The sequence below is a fragment of the Diabrotica undecimpunctata genome, chromosome 1 (genome assembly GCF_040954645.1).
Source record: "Diabrotica undecimpunctata isolate CICGRU chromosome 1, icDiaUnde3, whole genome shotgun sequence".
NCBI lineage: Eukaryota > Metazoa > Arthropoda > Insecta > Coleoptera > Chrysomelidae > Diabrotica > Diabrotica undecimpunctata.
The window spans coordinates 61,645,880-61,670,909 of record NC_092803.1 but is presented as its reverse complement, the minus strand read 5'-3'; the positions used below and the strand labels follow the sequence as shown (position 1 = coordinate 61,670,909).

General features: G+C 32.5%; 1 protein-coding gene across 4 annotated transcripts in view; it reads left to right on the top strand.

Annotated features, from left to right (window-relative positions):
* Positions 1–24,884, top strand: part of LOC140450127 (uncharacterized) — a 29,028-nt gene extending 4,144 nt beyond the window's left edge. For all 4 annotated transcript variants that reach the window (XM_072543580.1, XM_072543582.1, XM_072543575.1 and 1 more), the window contains exons 3-6: positions 5,927–6,278; positions 7,858–8,051; positions 21,822–22,008; positions 24,432–24,884. In XM_072543580.1, coding sequence (XP_072399681.1) covers positions 5,927–6,278; positions 7,858–8,051; positions 21,822–22,008; positions 24,432–24,836 — 1,138 coding nt within the window. In that variant the 3' untranslated portion in view covers positions 24,837–24,884. The remainder of the gene's footprint in view (positions 1–5,926; positions 6,279–7,857; positions 8,052–21,821; positions 22,009–24,431) is intronic.
* Positions 24,885–25,030: the final 146 nt, after the last annotated feature.

Genomic DNA, 25,030 nt, shown 5'->3' with positions numbered 1-25,030 from the left:
TCTTACGTTTTTACGTTAAGCTCTTACATTTTTAGTTAATTTAAAATTGGGAAATTTATATTTAATTTATATTATTTATATTAAAATTGGGAAATTTATTTATATTGCCTTGGGTATGTAATGATTTCATATTATGAAAGGATGATACAATGAACTATAATAGAATAATTTCTAATTGGATATCATCTAATATCCAGATCTCGGGTATGATGTAGGATTCAACATTTGCTCAGAAACTTTTCTTGACTTATTAGAAAACGAAGATAATTAATAATAATTTATAATAGGTATTCAAAACTTTAAAATTTTCAAGGTTATCCTATATGTACAAATAACATTATCTATATAAGTGCCTTCTGTTATGTTGGACCTTCAGTTCATATCATTCTCGAATATTTGTGGCAATATTTGAAAATAGAGGCTGTTGCATAAATATGTCATACCATGTCTGCAATTTCCTTCTTTAACTGTTGTATTGTCTAATAGATGAGTGTCTCAGAAAATCCTTAGTTTCAGCATACTTCTAACAAATTTATCCAATAATGTTAACGATTAAGTACTGACATATGAATATTGGAACACAGTTACTGACATGTGTGTGAGACTACCCTAAATAAAAACATGTGTAAACTCGTAAAATAGTTTCGAAACACCATTCAGATTTCTGCCTTAATCTGAGCCTTCTAAAAATTGCAAGGCAAAGCAGACGTTGATAAAGATGTTAATAGAGACATGGGGAATCTAAAATTTGCATTCCACGACATGTCTCCTCAACTAAGCAGAAATCATTAGGGAATTGGTTTCTTGTACTCATACAGAGTAGATCCGAATAAAATGAAAAGACAGTCAAGATTTGATTTCACGTACAAAGCGTCCATGTATCTGTTTATACGTATTTCTCCCTAATAGGGCTCGTCAGAACAGATATTCATAGGCGTTCTCAACGTGAAAAATAAATCTTTTCTGTCTTTTAAGAAGCAACACTAAAATGGACCAACCATTTGCCAGATTTAGCCCTCTACGACTTCTATCTGTTCTCAAAATCAAATCGGCGCAGCTACTCAACAGCCGGTCGGAAGATGGCTGTAATAGATCTCGTAATACTGTGCAGATTGTAGCATTCTTTTATATAACATATCCATTCTGCTGTTTCTATTTTGTTTAAATTTTAATATTCAATAATGGATGTTTTTCGACCTTTATTGCTCTTGTAAGCTTTTCGTCATAGCTCGTGATCTACGTCTTTAGTAAATAGTGTCCAATAATCTATTGTTGACTTATTATCTTAAAATTTATGTTGTTTTTGTAGATTTATATTGCTGGTAATGTATTCTTCTGCATTCTTCTCGTATGCCCAATTTCTTCTTTCGGTGTTGAGCCACGGCTTTTCGGCATATTTTTCTTGTGTTAAGGTTAATTTCCCTCCTTTTGCAGGTTGTAGTATGTTACATAGAATTTTTGCCACCCATCTCATTTACATTTTAGTTTGTGGTCTATCCATTTATTTGGTGATGTTTTGGTATTATTTCTCTATTTGTTACAATGTTAATTTAGTTACTAATATTTTATTTAATGATGAAATTCCGATTCCTCATAACGCACATTTCTGCGCGGAAAAAATTCTTCACCAAAGGTCTTTTGGACTATAACTAAACAATAACTTATTAGGATCATTATGTTGTCCATAAATTAAAAATTATTTCCACTTCTTACAAAACTTATTCATAGAGTACTTGGAAGCAGTAAGTGTCGTAAACATACTAAAAATGTGATTTTTAAAGGATGTGATTCCAGTTCATTGCAGTAACAAAGTTAGGGAATATCTTTTTAGGGTAGTCTCCAAAATGTTGCATTGGAAATTACTCAGAACTTAACCTTATTAACTTTTGTTTGTGGGTTTTATGAAATAAAACATATATTATTTACAACTATATACAGACCCTGATCAAATTATTAGACTCACCCTAGAAATATCAGTTTATCACCCTAGAATTATCAAAAATGTAATGTGCTAGAAGTGTGCAGTGACTCGACTTTTTCCAACTTTAGTTTTTTTTCTTAAATTAGTGATGCTGAACAACTTTTGTAAAATTGGCAGTGGTGAATGTTGATATGATTCAATAGTAATGTTAGTTTTGGATATGGTTATTTTTAATAATAAAACAAGACGATTAATCTCCGATCGGAATTTTTTCAGATGAATAAATGTAAATATCTTTCTGTTGAGCAAATCTCTTCTGTTACTGCTCTATTAGAAAATACCACATTTAGTCAAAGAGAAATAGCAAGAAAATATGGTGTATCTCAATTATCAGATCGCAGGTTGAATAAAAAACTAAGAGACGTGCTGTTACGTCGGTTCGGAAGGCTCGGTGTAGCAGAAAGCTTTCAGTCTCCCCCATAGGGCAACGAGTTTTAAAGAATTTGGCTGTAAAATACCGAAGAGCCACCTAAAGAGGTCTAAGGAATAAATTGGAAGAAGCAGTGTAATATCGGTGGCCACTGTATGCCAAAATGTGTACAGTATGGGGATCAAATGTCGTAGGCCTATTAAAATGCTAAAAATAACACCACAAATGCTCAAAAAACCCTTAGTTTGGATCAATTTGCATAAAGATTGGACTATTGATGATTGGCACGAAGTAAGTTAATACAAATCATTTTGTTTTCATACTTTATAATTTTTATTCACATTTGCAGGTTTGCTTTAGTGATAAAGCAACATTTCAAATTATCGATGATATTACAAAATTTGTATGAAGACTAGGGGACAAATATGAAAAGGGATGTGTAATAAAAAACAATTCAATATCCCACATCAGCAATAATCTGGTCTGTAATGAGTGGCAAAGCAATGAGACGTTTATATATGGTACACGGAACCATGCGACAGGACAAGTTTAAAAGAGTCTTGCAGACAAGATTGATTCCATAAATAAACGAATGGCTTTTTAATGGTTGCAAGGTCTTTATGCAGGATATAGCATTTTTATATAAGCCCAAAAGCATTAAAAGTTCTTTAATGAGTCAAGAAATTCCTCTATGACCATGGCCCAGCAACTTACCAGACATGAACCTTACCGAAAATGTCTGGTAGTGCCTAAAAAGGGCCAAAAATAGCCATATGCATAAATAACGCGCTTAGGAGAGGGGCTGCACTTCTTAAATCCAAGGATGGTTTAACAGAATATTAGTATTGTAGTAAAATTATGTGATAATTTCAATTTTTCTGTTTAATAAATATATAAAAAGGTTAATACTATCATTTATGTAATCCTCTTATGTACAACTAAAATAGTTATAATTTATTATAAAATAAACTAAACTAGAATTTCCTAAGTGAGTCTAATAATATAAGCAGGGTTTGTACAAGCAACTACATTATATTATGTACTTTTCAGTTGGATTTATATTCAGTTATTGATGTACTAGAAAATATTCGAGAAAGTGCAATAAAAGTGCAAGAAAATTTATTGCCGCTTCCATCCAGGACATTGTACGACAAAGAGTACGCATATTTTTGTTTAATGGAAATTGAAAAATAAAATAGCTGACATAAATTTTTGCACAGCCTAAAAATTTGTGTGATACCTTTTTTTTCAGCTAATTTTTAGGTAGTTTTTTTAGATAGTAAGTTATAATACCGATAATATGATGATAATTAAGTTGTAACTGGGTAATGTCATAAGTACTTTTGCTAAATTTTGCTTTGATTTGTCTGAATTTACAATTAGCATACACTGCTATTTTCCTTGTTTGATTTATGTCTACTTTACTAATGTCTTGACATTCTATAATAACTTTTACCTGGCTGAACGTTTGAGAAATAAAAGTTTTTAACTTGTAGCAATTATTTTTTTATTACTCTTTCATAATCTTCCTTTCTTCTGGTTTTTTTATCCTCCTTAAGCTAATTTTCTCATAGGACAACTGTCGAGTTCTCCCCGTCCCTCGACAAAGGACTAGTAGACATTCGATTAGTACCAAATTCCTCACTACTATTCTACAATTCAATACAATATACTACAATTCCTCACATACTAAAGCTCACTGTTATGTCCTCAAAACAATTGAGCGCCGGTTTGCAAGGTGATCTAACTTACACCTGGATTTTCTTCTCTTTCCATTCCCTACTTCTCATCCAGACAAGTTACGTTTCAAAATGGAACACTGGGATTATCTCTAATAAGCGGAGTTTGAACTGGCCATTTTAAATCTTTAAATTGAAATCTCCACAAGTGATTAAATTTTCTTTTTCCCTGCTACATTTTTCAATAAATTCACACATTGATTTGGTGAGAGTAAACGAAATGTTTGGTTTAAACAAGGATTCAATACCTTTCCGCACATTACTTATCTTAGATTTTTTAAAGAAGCCACTATGAAAGTAAACACGTCTCCTGCTTGATCTAAACTATCTTTACGATCAATGGAATAACCATTAAGTTTTACAAAAAAATTAAGTGTTCTGGGACTTAACCAGAATTCTGTTACAGGAAAAATATGAGTATCGGAATCAGAAGATGTAAATGACAAAAAGTCAGCAAACTTAACATGTAGAGAAGCAATATTAGTATAAAAAATATTTATTGTTCCCAATTTTATTCGTTTTTTGCTGCATGTTGTTGGTTAGTACTAATAATAGTTCTAACTTTATTAATATACTTTATTGTTAGTTCCTTGTTAAGTATTTTACATTTTTTCAGTTCCTCTCACACTTTATTCAAATAGTTGATTTGATATTTAGTCATCCATCAATTGAACTCTAGAAAATTTAGTTCTTAACAACCTCCTCTTATTGCGCAACATAAATAATGTACTATCATTATCTGAAGATTTAACCTTTAATGGCCTAGGCTTATTATTATTGTTAACCTTTAAATGAGGGATTGCGTGGTTTTATTGTATCTACAATCGTGGAAACCTTGGATACATCTTCTGCCTCTTTATCGTCACCTTCTGATTCCGGTAAATTATACAAAATTAGGTTAAATGATTTCTGATAACGAATATTTGCTTATTGTACACAGTCCTCGAACTCCATTGAGCTAGATTGAGAAGAAAATTTATATTAACGTAAGTTAGGTTTGATCGGGTTATTTTGGGCTATAAAGTGTGTCATTTAATTTAAGATCTTCATGGTGTTACGTCCTGTATCTTTTGCTGTAATAATAGAGAGTTTTTGTGCAAGCAAATACGTATACGTAACGTATCTTTTTGACATATAAGCATGCGCATTAATGGTTGAACTAACGTATCTAGATACGTATTACCTAACGTAACGGGCTGGTACGTTACGTTCATACGCATCCCTATCGAGCCGAAGGTAACCGAATGCGCAAGGGAATCTTACCCGATTACCAAAATTTCAACATCCACATTTCATAAGCACACGTGGTATGTGTATTTTTACATTTGTGGTTACGTATATTTGTTTTGATTTTTATAAATAAAGGAAAGCAGTAGAAAACGACTTCACTTAATTCAAAAGCGAAATATTTTTAATGGTATCAAAATTAAAGCGGCCGTATAGTGGTGCAAGATGTGGAGAAGAAGGGCATCTTCTATGTCTTCGTCTTCTTCATCATCAATAAAGGCACCTACATTTAATATCGCGTCCATATCAAAAATTAAAAATTGTTCAAAACAATATTTGTTATTTATTTTGAATATCAAAAATAGGGTTAAATGACAAGGACAAGACTGGCACTGACAATTTATTAGTTAATCACTAATTCGGTGAGGGCAATACCATCGTTACGTTACGTGCAGAACAAAAACTCTCAATTTAACGTTCATCTTCTTCGATACGTTAGTTCTTTACGTATAGGGAGATACGTTACGTTAGGTAGTTACAAAAACTCCCTAATTTAAATTAATTTAAATACCACGAATAACAATTCTAGTATTCAACTTTTATTTTTAGCAAAGAAATCCTGGCACCGGTGAGCATTGAAAAGGACATTGATATAGAACTATCAACCAGTATTAATATGGCAGAATCATTAATATTAGCAGTAAGCAAGAAACAAAAATGTTCACTTTGCAACTATAAAACAGATTCGCAGGCCAATCTCAATCGACATATTCTGATACATGGTAACCCTACTGACGTTCCCTTACATAAATGTCCAGAATGTATATATGAAACTCCACTCAAGTATAATCTTGCCAGGCACATGCTTGTCCACAAAAATGATTCTGAAATTGAACTTTTCAGTTGTCCATACTGTTCTCTTAAAACGAAGCATGGTAGAAATATTAATAAACATATTATGGTAAGTAATTCATATATTAAATTATGTAGATAATTTTTCGACTGTTCTAACAACCATTCAAATTTCGTCATTTTGTGTCATGTGGAACAATTTCACCCAATCATGTCAACATTAGACTGATAATTGCATTCAGTGCAATTTTCAATCCCTATGACAACACGATCGAGTTTGACAACTTCATCCAAATAAATTTATAGATCTTCTATAGAAGAAAACAGCAAAAAAAAAAATAATAAAAAAAAAGAAAATTAAAAAAAAATAAAAAAGTAAAATAAAAAAATATAAGAAATAAATAATAATTAAAAAAAAATAATAAAAAATAAATAAAAATAAAAAAAAATTAAAAAAATAAAAAAAGAGAAAAAATGAGGAACTTGGACAGTCCACAGTAAAGTAGCTATTGAATTAAGTAGATAGCTGCAGAAGAGTTTGCTGTGGAACTCTGAGGACCTCATCACCTATTTTATATATAAATAACTAAAAAGCACCTGTTAGAAAAAAAAACTAGAAACAAATTACCAAAAAAAAACGACTATGTATTAGAGATCAATACTACTTAGTAATAGATTTAGGATAAGATTGTATAAGAAACAATGACTAATGAAAAATGAGTAAAAATTGTAAGATTGGCGAATGGATTTAGTGTCCGCAGTCATATAAACCCAAACAAACAACAACAACAGCAACGAATCTAATGTTAACTTAAATTTTAATAATTGTACTTTCACTAACTGTACTTTTAATAAATAAATGTTTCGTTATGTTGAGTTATGATTTTTTTTTTTTTTTTTTTTTTTCGAAAAATTATCCGCCGAATATCCCTCGGACATTGTTGAATGCCTCATAATTTCATGACAAATTTCTCAATTGTCATAAATCTTTCGATTGTCATAAAATTATCTCGTCTGTTATCAATGTCCTATTGATATTACTACTGATAATCAAGTAATGTCATAGAGATCGTCGTACTAAGCGCTAGGACGTATGAATTCCTTGTTCATTTTGTCTAAAACTTTCTGCTTCGGTCAGACTATGACTTGTTTCTCTCTATATTGGGGTTCATCAGATAGTGGTGGATTGAACTCGAAGACCGGAACACAGCTTATCTCTGCCATCCAAGATAGGTGGTGTCTACGTATCGTGTCCACTCCGTAGTGGGATTTTTTATTAATATGCCGAACTTTCTGACACATCATTATGATAGTGTAACCGGATCACAAACTTTGACACAGGAAGAATGGGACATTCGTGTTCTTATTATAGAATTCGCTGCCTTCTATAAAGCTAATTACAGCAATCTGTTTCTGAAGATAGAAAAATTTAAAGTATTTTAGCGCTATGTGCCCTGTTTACAGATGGTGGGAAAAAAGGTATTCTCTTTTCCGACTTTATCATTAAAGTATCCTGCTATTATTGTAACATTTTTGTTGTGATTATCAGTGCCTCATAGAACGTGCCTGCCTGAATCTGTCTACTCGTGTGAATAACTTAATTTTGTTGTTAATTATCCAAACAATAGCTGTAATCATGCTTTATTCTACATCTTATATTGAATATTATTGTAGTAATTATTTTTCAGATGTGTCATCCTGACATTGATGTAGGTGAAAAATACTATTGCAACTTTTGTAAATTTGTTACCAAATTGCCGGAAAATCTCGTTCGACACACTAGCTCTGTACATCAGGAAAATCCCAATATGAAAATGTTTAACTGTACGGAGTGTCCCTTTAAGACAAGAATTAAATGGAATTTGGAAAAACACCTTTTAAGGTACGTGCCCTTCGATATTCACTTATAGGTAGGCCTTTGACATTTTTTGTGAATGATCTTTTAGATATCAGAATGTAATCAGTATACTCGAAATTTAATAAGATTGTCAGTGACTCATATTGTAAGTCCTAAATACGTAGTAGAGACTGGCTAAATACTGATTTATTTGTCACCACGCACATTCCTCTTCCAATTTACAATTTTGTCGCTAACATCTGTTACAGACAAAGTAAACTCGCTGTATTGCACCGTCAGGTAAAATGGAAACGAAACCGATGCGACGCACAGTGGGGCGAAAAAGCCAAAAAAGCGCTTAAAAATGATTTTTTTTCCATATATTTAATCAATTAATGATTAGTAAATATGCATAGCCCTACCCTTTAGGCAATCAGAACCCAGAAAGTTTTGTTTTGACAATTTGTACCAGCCCAGAAAACCTAGAGAATTTAAAGTTTTTTAGTCAAGACCTTACAAAAAAAGCCTCTTTGTACTCTTTGAAATACATATTAGTTAGTCCTCAAGGGTCTAAATGAAGATTCTGAAAGGGAATTAGCTGCGTAAACCTGCGAACTTTGGATCCTGAGTGCAAACAAATCGAAAATGCCAATGAACCTCTAAAAATCATACTAACAAGCTGCATTTTGCTGAGATTATCAATTTTGGGACCGCAACAAATATGCAAAAAAGTTAACTACTCCTACTCCCGGCTTTCCTATAAAACCCCACCTCGGGGAATGGGGGGAGCGTTTAGTAACACTTTCTGTAGAATGGACTGTTTTCTCAGAAACAATACTTGAAGCGACCGGCAATTTTGAATGTGTTACGTACACAAAATCAATTTTAAATAAAATTTGTATCAACTCGACGGTAAAAATTCGATATCTTTTGATCAGAGTGTCCTATCGACAAAAACCAAAATTCTGAGACCTATCGACTTTTCTGTATGTGCGCTTTTTAAACATAAATTTAAATGTACCGGATGATTTACGCAAGTCAGCATAGTCCATCATCTTTATTTTTATTGAAACACCCTGTACATTTTTAGGTTTTTAGAAGCTACTTAACCTTTTAAATTAAATTAATGAATAATTTAACGATTGTCCGAGAATATTCAAAAACTAAATAAAATAACCATCTCTATTTTGCTGGAAAAATTGTTACTCGCCGTCGCGTATTTGGCAACTAATACAGGTTCGGACCAGATTTACCATTTTGGTATTGAAGTATATTTTGAATCGATTTGTTAGTAATGTGTTTGTCATTTTGGTGGTTAAAGGATCATAAATGTTTATACTGTTAATATTGAACTAGTAATCATTATTTGTTGTGAGTTTTAAAACTACTTAGGTTTTTATTTTTATCTGCATAATGTCTTTAAACTGTATAAGTAATTACTGTTGTTGAAAACAAAAATGTCGTCCACTGATTCTGCTGATGAATTAGTTGAAAATACATTGAGTGCTTTTCGAAAACGAACTACAAGAAGTCCTCTTAGCATTGAAGTGAAAGAAATAATTTTAAGTATATTTAAATATGAAACAATGGGAAAATCCCAGGTTAGTGGTTGGAAATATTGTAAAAAAAAGTGGCGAGTCAAGTTGGAGTTTATGATCGAAGTGTATGTACGGTGATTAAGGTTGATCTGCACCCTCCAAAAGACAAACCCCAAATTCAAAAAATTTGAAAAAATTTGAGAAGGTATATGTGATGTCTAGAAGTATTTTGACAACTTTTAAACAAACTTCATGTTTTCGTTTTTGAAAAAACTCAAAAAAACTACTTTTTTCCAAGTATAAAGCGGGAAAACCAAACATAGGATTTTGTTAATTTTTTTACAGCATCAAGATATGATTATAAGAAATACTCATGAATTTTTTGAAAATTTTTGAATTTACAGTTTTGTTCCAATAGGAAAAAATAATATGTTTCGGCTTATAATAAAGTTACCGGTAAGAAACCGAAAAATTTTTTAATAACAACATATATAAAACTGTAAAAGTGGAAAATATTTGCAACAAAAAGTTAAATATTTTTTCCTAAACATATGAAAAATCTCGTTAAACAAGAATTATGTCTTGAACTGCCGCCTTCAAATTGTAATGTAGGGAGATGGCTCCATCTGAAGCAATGGTAGTATTTATCATCGATAGATAGCATTACGTTCGGCTTCGAAACGCTTCAAGCAAAACGTCACACTAACAGGGTTGCCATATCGATTACTTTGTACAACACTTTGGCAGATAACAACAAAATTTAATAGGAATGTTATCGGTTTGAACTTTGAACCGATCATGCTGAAACTTACAGAGTTACAGAATAGTAGATACTGCAACTTTTATTTTGAAAGTAGGATATCATAAAATTTACACTCTATAAGTAATATATCTATAAAAAACCTATTTAGTTTTAAAAACCTATTTAGGCGTTTTTAGTTAATTATTTTAGTATTTATAAAAATAGTGTTTCTTGCATAACCAGTATCGTACACAGAATTTGTCTGAGGGGGGAGGGGTTTGAAATTTTTTTATGCTACCTCCATTTTGAGTCCCTAAAATTTGGGTTTTTGTTTAATTTAAAGTACTAAAGAGTTTAATTTAAAGTACTAAAGATAGCAGTGCCAAAGATTCAGGTATCTATTATCCTGCCTACCAACTAAAACCACCCTCTCTTACTTGTGTGCATTTGACTGTCGCACGTACCGTGCTCCGAAAGTGGGGTGAAGACATTTTTGGAACACTCACTTCTCTTATCTAAATCTTATCTATTGTTCTGAAACTATTTTCTTGTGGCTTTTAAAGTAATTACTATTTTAATGGGAATAAGCCAACTTGTAAATACAATACATTTTGGAGACGGCTATCGCCGTATTCCCGTTCTTCTCCGCCAATCCTGCCGGTTTAAAGCATGCTCCTCCTCCAAACCTTTCGATTCCATCGCTCTTCTAATTCCTTCATTCCATGAGCGTCAAGTTCTACCTCTTTTTCTTCTTCCAGGGGGGCATCCATTTGTGAAGTTTTTGGGGCCAACGTTCGTCAGGCATTCTCAATAGGTGTCCAAACCATTTTGAACCTCTTTTTTTCTATTCTGTCAATGACCGTTTCTGTAGCGTTGGTCTTCCTTTCCTGGCTTGATGTTCTAGCACTTCTTCTCAAATAATCCATTTCAACTGCTAACAATCTTCTCTTCAGGTCTGCATTGACAATTGTCCATACTTCAGAGTCCCACATTTTACATATTCTCTGTATAGACGCTTTATCATAAATTCTAGATCATAAAAATCTTGAGCTAGGACGACTTGGTCATCCGCAAAGTTCAGGGAGAACAGTACGTCATTTCCTATGGGGATTCCCATTCCCAGGCAGTTGTTTTTCCAATTATGGAGGGCTGCCTCAATATATAAATTAAACAGTGAGTGTGACATTATGCATCCTTGTTTTAGTCCTTTAGTTACTTTTATTGGCTTTGATAGTCTATTTCCGATTTTTAGGTAAGTAGTGTTCTCCCTGTATACTTCTGTAATTATTCCTAAAAGGTATGGACTAATGTCGAGTTGTTGCCACAATTTAAGTCTTGGAACTGTATCATACGCCTTTTCTAGGTCGATGAAGGCTAGATGTACTTTGGTACCAACTACTATTCTTTTTTCTATTAATTGTTGGAGTATAAACAAGTTATTAGTGCAAGATCAAAGATCAAAGATTCAAACGTCAATAAACTTATTTTAACCTTCAATTGTGGCTTATTTCCATTAAAATAGTAATTAGATCTTATCTCTGTCGTTGGCTCGGTTGGTGTTTCTCTTCTTCTTCTTTCTTTTTAATGACTGCTCGGATGTAATTGTGAACACTATTCCATCCCTCCGTACTTCCAGTCATCTTCACGATCATCTCTCTTACAGTCACAGTGTTCATACCTATTTCTTTCTCTGTTTGATGGGTGAACCTCTGCACGGGCGACATCCCAATGAGGTCAGTCAAGACCATGTCGACAATATAGCGTCGAACTATTTGCTGACGTCAGGAAAGATGTTCCCTGAAACAGAAGATTCACTACTGGCCATTCAGGATCAGGTTATACAAACCAAAAATTACCTGAAATATATCGTCAAAGACCCTCAGGTCCAGAATGACAAATGCCGATATGGATGTTAAGCTCAAGAAACCATCCAACATCTTACCGGGGCTGTCAGGCATTTGCTGCAACTGAATATAAGGAACGGCACGACTCAGTAAGAAAGATCATTCATCAAGAGATAGCTATCAAACTGGGACTTCTTCAAACAAACCATCTTCCATATTATCAATACGTTCCTGAGAGTATACTTGACAATGACAACTACAAGCTATACTGGGACCGCACTGTGCTAACAGAACAAACAGTGGCACATAATAGACCAGATCTCATACTAGTTAATAAACTAAAGAGACAAACAACATTAATTGATGTGGCGATACCCAACAACAATAATCTTCGTGTTAAACAGAACGAAAAAATCGCCAAGTACAGGGATCTGGAAATTCAAATACAAAGACAGTGGAGAATGGAAAGTACACAGACAATACCTATTATTCTCTCTACTACTGGAGTAATTCCAAAGAAACTCCTAGAAAACATAAAAAAGCTAGGTCTGAATGAACATCTTTACAAGACTATGCAGAAAGCTGTAGTACTCTCAACGTCCAGATGTGTACGAAAATTTTTGGGAGATACTCCAACATACCAAGCCACCTAGGGCTCGATGACACTACCACGCACACAAGGTGAGAGAAGAACATCGTGTTTTGGAAATATCATTCACTACTTAAAGATAAAAAACAGCAAAAAACAAAGATAAAAATATATAGAGCAGCAATTAGACCAGTGATAGCATACGTAGCGAAAGTAATATGTCTTACGAAAATAGATATAAAGAAAATAAAAATATAAATAAAAAGTAAAATATAAAGAAAAAGTAAGAATTATTAAAGCAAAATGATAAGAATAAACAGCTTAATAAAGCCCGAACAAGGAGAATATAGAAGACTAATGAAGCATGAAATAAGAAATAGAAATATAACCGAAGGGGAAGACATAGTGAAATTTATTAATCTACACAGACTGAGATGGTTTGGACACATACAATGAAGAGAAAAAGATGCAATAATAAGGAAGATAACAAACCTGAAACCAGTAATAAACAGACCAAAAGAAAGACATGTTCGCATGTTTTAAATAACATTTTTGACGATTGACCATTTTTCATATAAATCCCACTAAAATATTTAATAATACCAGATACTTTAATTTTTAACTATCAACGAAAATCTAATATATGATTGCATGTATAAATTTAATGGTAATACGATACTCACAGATAGCGCCGCTAAGTACCTCTTTGTCGATAAAAATGTTTACATAATAAATATGTGTCATGTTTCAATGATATGTGTGGATTATGTTCTTGCAAATGCGTAACTTTAAGGTTGATCTGCACCCCCCAAAAGACAAACTGTAAATTCAAAAAATTTGAAAAAATTTGAGAAGGTATATGTGATGACTAGAAGTATTTTGAGAACTTTTAAGCAAACTTCATGTTTTCGTTTTTGAAAAAACTCAAAAAAACTACTTTTTTCCAAGTATAAAGCGGGAAAACCAAACATAGGATTTTGTTAGTTTTTTTACAGCATCAAGATATAATTATAAGAAATACTTATGAATTTTTTGAAAATTTTTGAATTTACCGTTTTGTCCCAATAGGAAAAAATAATATGTTTCGGCTTATAATAAAGTTACCGGTAAGAAACCGAAAATTTTTTTAATAACAACATATATAAAACTGTAAAAGTGGAAAATATTTGAAATAAAACCTTAAATATTTTTTCCTAAACATATGAAAAATCGCGTTAAACAAGAATTATGTCTTGAACTACCGCCTTCAAATTGTAATGTAGGGAGATGGCTCCATCTGAAACAATGGTAGTATTTATCATCGATAGATAGCATTACGTTCGGCTTCGAAACGCTTCAAACTAAACGTCATACTAACAGGGTTGCCATATCAATTACTTTGTACAACACTTTGGCAGATTATAACAAAATTTAATATAAATGTTATCGATTTGAATTTTGAACCGGTCATGCTGAAACTTACAGAGTTACACAATAGTAGATACTGCAACTTTTATTTTGAAAGTACGATATTATAAAATTTACACTCGTAAGTAATATATCTATAAAAAACCTATTTAGTTTTACAAAACTATTTAGGCGTTTTTAGTTAATTATTTTAGTATTTATAAACAATAGTGCTCCTTGCATAACCAGTGGCGTACTCACAATTTTTCTGAGGGTTGGGTTTTGAAATTTTTTTATGCTACCTCCATTGTGAGTCCCTAAAATTTGGGTTTTAGTTTAATTTAAAGTACTAAAGATAGCAGTGCCAAAGATTCAGGTATTCATTATCCTGCCTACCAACTAAAACCACCCTCTCTTACTTGTGTGCATTTGACTGTCGCACGTACCGTACTCCGAAAGGAGTGTGGAGACACGTACCGTACTCCGAAAGAGGTGGGGAGGTCACTGTAAGACTGATGACACTCACTTTTTGGGACACTCCCTTCTCTTATCTAAATCTTATCTATTGTAATTGTGTTAAAGTAATTACTATTTTAATGGGAATAAGCCACAATTGAAGGTTAAAATAAGTTTATTAATGTTTGACATTAATCCAACTTATAATACTCCATTTTGGAGACAGCTATCGCCGTATTCCCGTTCTTCTCCGCCAATCCTGCCGGTTTAAGGCATGCTCCTCCTCCAGACCTTTTGATTCCATCGCTCTTCTAATTCCTTCATTCCATGAGCGTCAAGTTCTATCTCTTTTTCTTCTTCCAGGGGGCTTCAATTTGTGAAGTTTTTGGGGCCAAAGTTCGTCAGGCATTCTCAATAGGTGTCCAAACCATTTTTAACCTCTTCTTTCTATTCTGTCAATGACCGTTTCTGTAGCATTCATCTTATATCTTATATATTCGTTGGTCTTCCTTTCCTGCCTTGATGTTCTAGCACTTCTCAAATAATCCATTTCAACTGCTAACAATCTTCTCTTCAGGTCTGCATTAATTGTCCATACTTCAGAGCCATAACAAAGAACTGATTCAACCATGGTTTGCCCTATTCTTTTTTTGTTCCTTTTGGAAATCTTGAGATCCCACCATAAGGAGTTCAGACATACTACAATTTTACGTCCTTGATAAATTCGGTGTTTAATTTCGGTTTGTCCCAAGCCGTTCTTAGCAATGAGTGACATACAGCACCCTTGTTTTAGTCCTTTAGTTACTTTTATTGACTCTGATAGTCTATTTCCGATTTTTAGGTAAGTAGTGTTATCGCTGTATACTTCTGTAATTATTCCTAAAAGGTATGGACTAATGTCGAGTAGTTGTAAAGCTTGCCACAATTTAAGTCTTGGAACTGTATCATATGCCTTTTCTAGGTCGATGAAGGCTAGATGTACTTTGGTACCAACTACTATTCTTTTTTCCATTAATTGTTGGAGTATAAACAAGTTATCAGTGCAAGATCAAAGATCAAAGATTCAAACGTCAATAAACTTATTTTAACCTTCATTTCCGGCTTATTCCCATTAAAATAGTAATCCAGTCGTTGGCCCGGTTGGTGTTTCCATTCTTCTTCTTTCTTTTTAATGACTGCTCGGATGTAATTGTGAACACTATTCCATCCCTCCGTACTTCCCGTCATCTTCACGATTATCTCTCTTACAGTCGCAGGGTTTATACCTATTTCGTTATACATTCTGTTTTCCTCCACTGTAGATCTATTATACTTCAGCATTGTGTGAGTAACAATGTCGGAATATTCGCAGTATAGGAGTTTATCTGTATCTGTCTTTCTGAACCTGTGAAGATACGCCCTAAAACAGACAATCTAACCAGTCTCCTTAGGCTCGGGATCAGCATCTTGGTCCACTGGGCAACATCTGCCTTGTTGTTCTCCTCTTCTTGCCATCTTTCCATTGATCTTTCCCTTTCTTCTTTTTTTTATAGCTGTTGTCAAATGCTCTCTTTTCTCATAGAGATGTGTCTTTTCTACTGCTAGCACATGCAGAGAAACGCAACCCGTGATAGTCCACAATGTCTACGACCTGTCTACTTTTGTCATAAGCCTAATATTAAGTATCTATATCTAAATATAACAAAAAATATTATTAATTATTGTGTATTTATACAATAATTATTATGTTCTACATATTTAACGTGGTAATTTAATTATTCAATTAGCGTTTTGAATTTTTTGTATTGTATGTGAAAGACAAGTTACATTTTCCTACTATTCTTTATATATTTTTTACTTTATATGCTCTGGGGAAGGGGGGTGTAACCCCCAAAACCCCCCTATTTTGTATATTTTGTATTGTGTTGTATGTATTGTATATTAAAATATACTCGCTATATATCGCTACTTCAATACAAAACAGCCACAAACTGGTAATTGTAAAATTAAGTACATTTACTTTCAAATATAATAAACACTAGAGACCTCGTCCTGTAGACAAGGCATTACAGCCTTCAAGTCATACACTGCAACTATAAATATCTCAGTAACTTTTTGTTTGTCTTTTTCTTTTTCTGACCTTGAAAGAATTTTCTCTTTCATCTGGTTTTTGTTTCGCTTGTAAACTTGGTTTATCGTCAGCATTATTAGAGAATGTACATTCTTCACACTGGTCTTTCTTGGGCTGACAGGAGATATTAAAGTCTATCACAAAAATGTGATCATGCATTTGGTGTGGAATATATTGTTTATCCTCAGAAACACATTTATAAATAGTAACATAATTTCGGTGTAAAGCAGCAATGGTAAGACCGCCTTCTATATATTCGCGTTTAGAACGAGATCTACAATAATGGCTCTCGATTCTCGGAATGGAGTTAATATGATCCCTAACGTCGTCGTAGAGATGGATTAATCTGGTGATGATTATTGTGTCTTCCTCTAAAATTTTCATCCTGAATGCCTTTGACAGTACAGTTATTGTTCTTTTTCACAACAGATCTGATGGTTTTCTCGGAAATATCTAGGGTATTCATGAAGAATATTTTGCATACTCTCTTACGTTCAGTACCTAAAGGCAAATGTATGCGTTGTTAAAATTTTTGCGTGTACTGTCAACGCGTATAATATAACGATACTTTGGTACAATATAGACTTTTTATTAGATATCAGAGCTGGGAACAAATTAATTACAATTAAAAATTGAGTATGCACTTTACTTAAAAGTAAATGTAATTAATTTCCCTCTGTAGCTGTGATGTGATCGTAATATTTTCTTTTTTGAGATAAAAATGTGATTACTTTTCACTATGGTATTAAGAAGCCTAAACAAAATTAAAATAAAAGTACAATCAGTCCCATTAAAAATAATGACCTAATTTGATGAAGAACAAACAAACAATAAACAAATGAACTAATTTGATGAAGACATAGTAAAGTGTATTAATCCATAAAGACTGAGATAGTATAAATATTACATAATACCAGATCATTTAATTTTTAACTACATATCAACAAAAATGTAATATAATATGATGTACCAATTTAATGGTAATATGATATTCACAGATATAGCCGCAATAATTTCTTTGTCGATAAAACTGTTTAGATAATTATTATATTCCGAGTGACACAGCAGAGCAGTAAAGTATTATACATAAAGATGGTGTTAAAGATATCTTTGCTTACTTGGTCTACTAGTATTATAAGTTATAGCGTAGGTATTTGATAAAATTACTGTTTACACAACTTTACACAACTTGGCAACTCAGCCAATTGATATAATGATAGAAAACTGCAATTTATGTTCGGGTTTGGAAATATTACAGAGTCATCATGTAGAAATCTACGATTAAGTTAAAAAAATTACCATAGTAGTATGCCGCAGTAGAGCCATCTCTAGGATCAGAAACAAATTAATCGAGGGTGAAGATCAACCTTAATATTCCGATTGACACAGCGGAGCAGTAAAATATTATACATAAAGATGTTAAAGATATCTTTGCTTATTTGGTCTACTAGGTATTTGATAAAATTATTGTCTACACAACTTGGCAACTCAGCCAATGGATATAATGATAGAAAACTGTAATTTATATTAGGGTTTGAAAATATTACAGAGTCATCATGTAGAAATCTACGATTAAGTTAAAAAAATTACCACAGTAGTATGCCGCAGTAGAGCCATCTCTAGGATCAGAAACAAATTAATCGAGGGTGAAGATCAACCTTAAGGAAAATTTTTTATGAGAAACGAAATACATACCGTTAATTGGATTTTAAAGGAGGTGAACGATGATCCTGAATGGCCAAATTTGACGAAAACCACATTTTATAGAATATTAAAAAAAAATTACAGTGACTACATTGTGGTGTGGCAACGAGAATATCTTCAACAGATAAGGACTTATAGAGAAGAGGAGCGCAAAATTTATTATCTGTATGAGACATGGTTGAACGCTGGGCATACAAAATCTAAAATATGGGAAGACACTACAGTCAAATCGTCTAAACAAGCTTTTTGGATGCATTAACAATGGGATTAAAAAATCCTGTAAGTATTTTATTACATTCAAGTCAAGTCAAGTCAAATTTATTGATCACAACATTATACAAAGTACATGTATGAGACAAGTCAAAGTTACTGAAATACATCTTAAAAGTATATAAATTAATAAACACGATAAAACATACTTAAAAGTTATTTTTAGAATATGGCTCTAGTTCACAAATGTATTGATGTACACACCTCCGAAAGTTTGGCTGATGTAAATTCATTCGTATATCTATTGGTAATTTGTTAAAGAAACTTAGGGCTGCATAATGTGTGCTACCTACCAACAAAACAGAACGATGTTGTGGAAGCATAAAGTGATTGTCTCTGAATCTTGTTGAATAAACATGGTTAAATTGAAATTTATTGAATTCATAAATTTTGCTATGTAAATACATTATACACGAAAATATATACAGACCAGGAATTGTAAGAATATTGTTTTGTCTAAAGATGCCTCTACAAGAATCTCTAAATTTCATTTTATACATTATCCTAATAGCTCTTTTCTGAAGTACGAATATCTGCTCTAATTCAGAGGTACAACCTCTGTTTTTAATACTGATGTATGAAAGAGACGTGAAAGAATTCTCAATGCATAACATGTGCTACTTAATCTGGATTTCAAATTAGAAATGTGGTTTGACCATTTACAATTACTGTCTAGAAGTACCCCAGCAACTTCGTGCAGTCTGTTTTATCTATTGCTGCTTCTATAGTGGCTTGATGGTTTAATAAATTATTTGACGTGAAAATCATATACTTTGATTTCTCTTTATTCAAAACTAATTTGTTGCATAAGAAATAACTGTTGATGGTGGATAGTATCTTTGTAGTTTTATTTTGCAAATTTTGATCAGACGTTCTGTGACTAGAATGTTAGTATCATCCGCATAACTGATGACGTTAACCCCAGTCAGTGAATTAGTTACCAAAACCATATCATTAATAAATACTATAAAAAGTAGAGGACCCAATACACTACCCTGAGGGATACCATAATGGATATCCAATGTGTTTGATTCGTTTGTAAGTTCATTAGATGTTATCTTTACTTTTTGTCTTCTATTCTCTAGGTAGGAAGTAAACCATTTTAGAACTACACCACGAATACCAATACCCTCAAGTTTTATTAGCAACAAATTATGATCCAAAGTGTCAAAAGCCTTGGACAAATCGAGAAATAAACCACATGCCTTCTCTCGTCTGTCCAAAGCATCCAACACTAAGCTGACGAAATTTGCAAGAGCTGTAGTTGTAGACTTAGAAGATATAAAACCATGTTGAAAATTATGCAAGACACTATGCTTTTTTAGGAATGCGTTCATTCTAGTATAAACCAGAGTTTCAATTATCTTTGAAAACACAGATAAGAGACTTATGGGGCGATAGTTGTTAAGGTCATCTTTATCGCCACTTTTGAATAAAGGGATTACAATAGATAGTTTAAACATACTAGGAAATATTCCTTGTTGAAAAGAGGCATTACAAATATCCGTCAGTGGATCTGCGAGAGCATGAATGCATTGTTTTAATAACTTAGGGGAAATCTGATCAAAACCACAACTGTGTTTGGATTTAAAACTTTCGACTATACTAGTTATTTCCTGTGGGTTAGTTGGATATAAAAACATAGAACAACTATTACGGTTTTTTGATGCTGATGTAAACTCACCTATTTTAGTAGGATCCAAAGCGGCAAGTAACTTTGGAGCCATTTCAACAAAATGGTGGGTAAATTTGTCTGCTAAATTACTGTTATCATCACTAGGTACTTTTGAGTTATTTTGTTTCCCGACTGTTAAGTTTACTAAATGCCAAATACATTTAATTTTATTTGATGATTCGTTTAACTGTCTCATGAAGTGACTACTTTTAGCTGCTTTTAATTTAATTCAATATTCTGCCTTTGTCAAATGAAGGACTGGCCTAAGATTACTATTTTGCTGACAGATCGTTTCTAAAAGATTTAGCTGATCCCTTAAATTCTACATTATGTCAAATCTCAGAACTTACAAATACTTTAAATTTTTAGGAAAAGGTAAAAGACTTATTATTTCTCACAGCGAGAATGGGTTTGTTCCAAATGCCCTTTGGGCATTTGAGTCGAATAAGTATGTGATTATCATGAACAGATAGTCAGGTTCAGATCCAGAGACAGGTCAATATTTTGAAAATTGGTGAATATTTCCAAAAATATATTACTGCTTTTGACAACGCACCGTACCATTCTCGTAATATAGAGAAAATACCAACATGTGAATCTAAAAAAAGTAATATCCAGAATTGGCTCCGTTCCAAAAATATAAAATTTTTTCAACATATGCTTAATCGTAAAAAAACATAAAAAATATGAAATGGCAAAAATGGAGACTTGAACTCATCTGGGCAAAGATTAAACATGAGAGCGCAGGAAAATACACCACATCAAATTTGCAGATGCCTAAATCTAGTTTTCATTTAAATTTCATCAATTACACCAGAAATAAGGTTTAAAAATGGCCGAGATCTCGCACTCTGTCGTATATTTACGTCGAACTCAAACGAATTATAAATCACTTTGTATTTTGATTCCAAAAAACTAACCGTTTTGCAGTATTTAAACTTTTTGGAATCGTACAAATAACTATAACAAAGATTATAAATAAAACTTTATTTATAATTTTTTCAAAATATTTTTTGAAGGATATTTTTTGTATATAAAATTTGTTGGCTGTTTTTGAGATAAATAAAATAATTTCTTGGTTTTTTTCGACCTGTGTAAATGGTTCCTATTGTCGAATAATAACTAAAAGCAATCATGATCTTTGTGTTGAATTTTTGCAAAATTAAAATATAAATTTCGTATTTTACAAGATAATACTTCTGGTCAAACGAAAAGATAATCCTAAATGCGGTCCTATTAGAGGCTTACACCTGCTAAAGTAGGCATAGCTTATTGAATTTTAGAATAGGTCTGCCAATAACAATAAATGTATAGACCCATTCATATTAAATTTGGACCTTTTACACGTTGGAGAAATGAAATAAAGTAAGTTCGGGTCAAATATCAATATAAATGTTTACTGAAAATATTTTGTTCTGGTGTTTTGCATACATGATTGGAGATTACTTTCTCTCAATGCCAAATAAGTAGATTTTTGTTTTATAAAAAAATGTTGTTTCAGACATAAAGAACCTCCCAAACCAAAGAAGATGTTTAAATGTCCCCATTGTTCATATGAAAGCATATTAAAAACAACCCTAGAAAATCACATTCTGACGCATAAAAAAAATTGGGAGGTAGACATGTTCAAATGTTTGTCATGTCCTTATGAAACTAAATCAAAAAAGAACATCAATAGACACGTGCATGTAAGTTATTTGTATACCTATTACATTTTTTAACGTCTTGCATGTTAATTAAAAACCACGGGTTTTCTGTGTATCTATTCTATTTTTTATTAAACACCTAAACTGTATTTATACCTCCGGAATCTGGTCACAGTTAAACAATTATTAATTCTTCTTTGTCTTAAATTACTAAATAATACTTATATTCTAAGGACTTATACCTATGGTGTCCTCATATTAATTTTATCTAACAACTATGCATTATAGCTAACACACAACACAGCACTATGCTCTGCTTTTACACTAGTTAACACTTTACACTAACTCAAATAGCTTTCTTCGTTTGAATCTTCTTTCTAACCCGGTATTATCGCGGAGCTGAATGGCCTCGATATTTACATGCCTATGGAGTTTTTGGTCGTGACTACCTGCCATCTTCTTGATAACTTTATTTACATTTTTCACCTCAAGGTCCTTGTGGAAGTCGACATTTCCGATATACCAAGGAGCATCAACGATGTTCCTTATTTTGGATTATATCTTGATATTACTTGAATTGGCACAGCCGAGAGTTGGCAATCATACGTCCATAGTGGTCTCAGTATTTGTTTGTATAGCAGTTGTTTATTTTGTATGGACAATGCTCAATTTATTCCCATCAGCCAATACATTTTCTTCAAATGTGACACCCAAGTATCTTCGGAAGATACATTTGTAGATGTATTTGGGCATCACTTATTTTAATTGGAATGTTTTGCTTCTTCGCGGGCATCACCTACTGCTAGGATAGCAGTACCATCTGCAAAGGTGGCTATAGTATCATTCTCTAGTTCAGGTATATCGTATGTATATAACAGGTAGAAAACCGGACCTAATAAGCTTCCTTGAGGGACTCCTGCTTTGATTTCTTTTAGATCTTAGTACACGTATTCTTGCTTAGTTATGAAATATCTGTCAGATATGTTAGACTGCAACATTTCTCAATATTGTTTAGGTATAAGAATTTTGAGTTTATAGATTAAACTTTCATGCCATACTTCGTCGAAGGCCTTAGCTACGTCGAAAAATATTCTAGAACAGACTTTCTTCTAATGATTTTTCAATAGTGTTGGTAATTCTGTGTACCTGATCAATCGTAGAATGTTTATTTCTAAAGCCAAATAGGTGGTTTGGAATCACTTTGTTCTCTTCTATTATTGGTTTATTTTTTTGACAAGAGTTTCTCAAAAAGCTGGTAAAAATTATATTGGCCTATGGATGTAGACTTCATTTGGTGTTTTCCCTGGTCTTGGTATCATTATAACCTCAGCTATTTTCCATAAATTTGGGACATATCTCGATCTAAATGCAACGTTGATTGTGTTATTTAATCATATTTCAGTCATATTTAATCATCAATCTTTTAGGAAATTTTACGGCCGTTTCAAACAGTCCTTATGACAAACCTCATGCTTAGTGCGAATAACTCGTTTGCGGTCATCATCAACACATACGTCGGATTTTTATTCGTCACTAAAAATTACTCGGGACCAATCTTCTACCGACCAAGAAAGTTTATATTTTGCCCACATGAGTCTGACTTGCTTTTGCTTTGCTGTTAACAGTGGCTTTTCTTTCGTCTATAAGGAAATATAATTTTTGTTTCTGTTTTTGTTAAGTTTAAGAGTACACTTTTAAATTTCTACCTGCATTCTAACCTTATAAAAACTTTAATCCAGATTTATGTATCCACATGCGACTACATTCCCTTGACAAATTTAATCCAGGTCCATGATTATATTCAGCTGTAAGTTGCCTTAGAGTATTTCTTCTTAAATTTTTTGCAAACTTTTACTAATATCTTCCTGTTCTTTTCAGAAATTAGTGTTGGACACCTGGGCTTTTACCTTTTTTATCTAAGATTCTTACTGTTTCCCGAAAATACTTAATTATAGTCCGCCACTTCACGGATTGTTTTATTGCGGCAATAATTTTTAATCGCTAACTCACGAATTTTTGAATTTATAGAGATACTACGCACCATTTTATTGGAATAATTCAGCGATTCTGCAATTTGACAAGAAATTAACTGTAGAATAAAGTGATGTTTGTTCCGTGTCCAATTGCTTTGTTTTCGAAGCTTAGTTGGTCTGGTTAAGTTTTTAGCTAACTTCATACTGTCCTATTACGTAGTTGTCACTAATTTCTACATCTTTTGATAATCCTCATGACAATAATAGGTTATATAGGGTTGTATAAAAAATATTAATGACGTCTTGTGATTATTTATCATTTAAAATATTGTTTATTTAGCATTACTATCGTAATTATTTAAATAATAATAATAAATTAACAGCCAAACACCTGAATATATTTTAATTGGTCCCAATATATAGTTGTTATGGCTCGTATAACTTCAAAGGTTCACATATATGTGTTGACACGTAATCCTCTTTTTTTTTTAGGAAAAACACAAATTTCCTAAGGAACCTCTAATATACAAATGTCCTACCTGCAAATACGAAACGAATAGAAGTCCAACACTTAGGAAACATATTCGGATGAAACACAAAAATCCCCAAAACTACCGCCAATGCCCACACTGTCCCTTCATATCTAATGTATTAAAAACGTTCAACGAACATATTAGTCAAAACCACAAAGACCAAGAAGTGAAGATGTACAAGTGCGAGGAGAAAAAGTGCAAGTTCCAAACGAAAAGGAAAATAAATCTGAGTTTGCACGTGTTAAATGTGCATACGGATAAGAGGAGATTGAAGTATTTGAAATGTGATAAATGTGATTATAAGACTAAACTAAAACATTATATGGCTAAGCATAAAAAACAGAACCATGGTGGTTCCGATTAGAAAGTTGTAAAAGATTTATTGTATTCAAGTTAATTTTTATGATCTCATTTTGAAAACATACTATCAAAATAACTTACTATTAAAATAAGAATCCAGTTTAATAAAAATTTGTGTTGACTTAAGATTGCAAAGTGATAAAATATGCCTAAACGCACCGACAAATTTAAAGAAACGTAGTTATGTTTTATAACTTT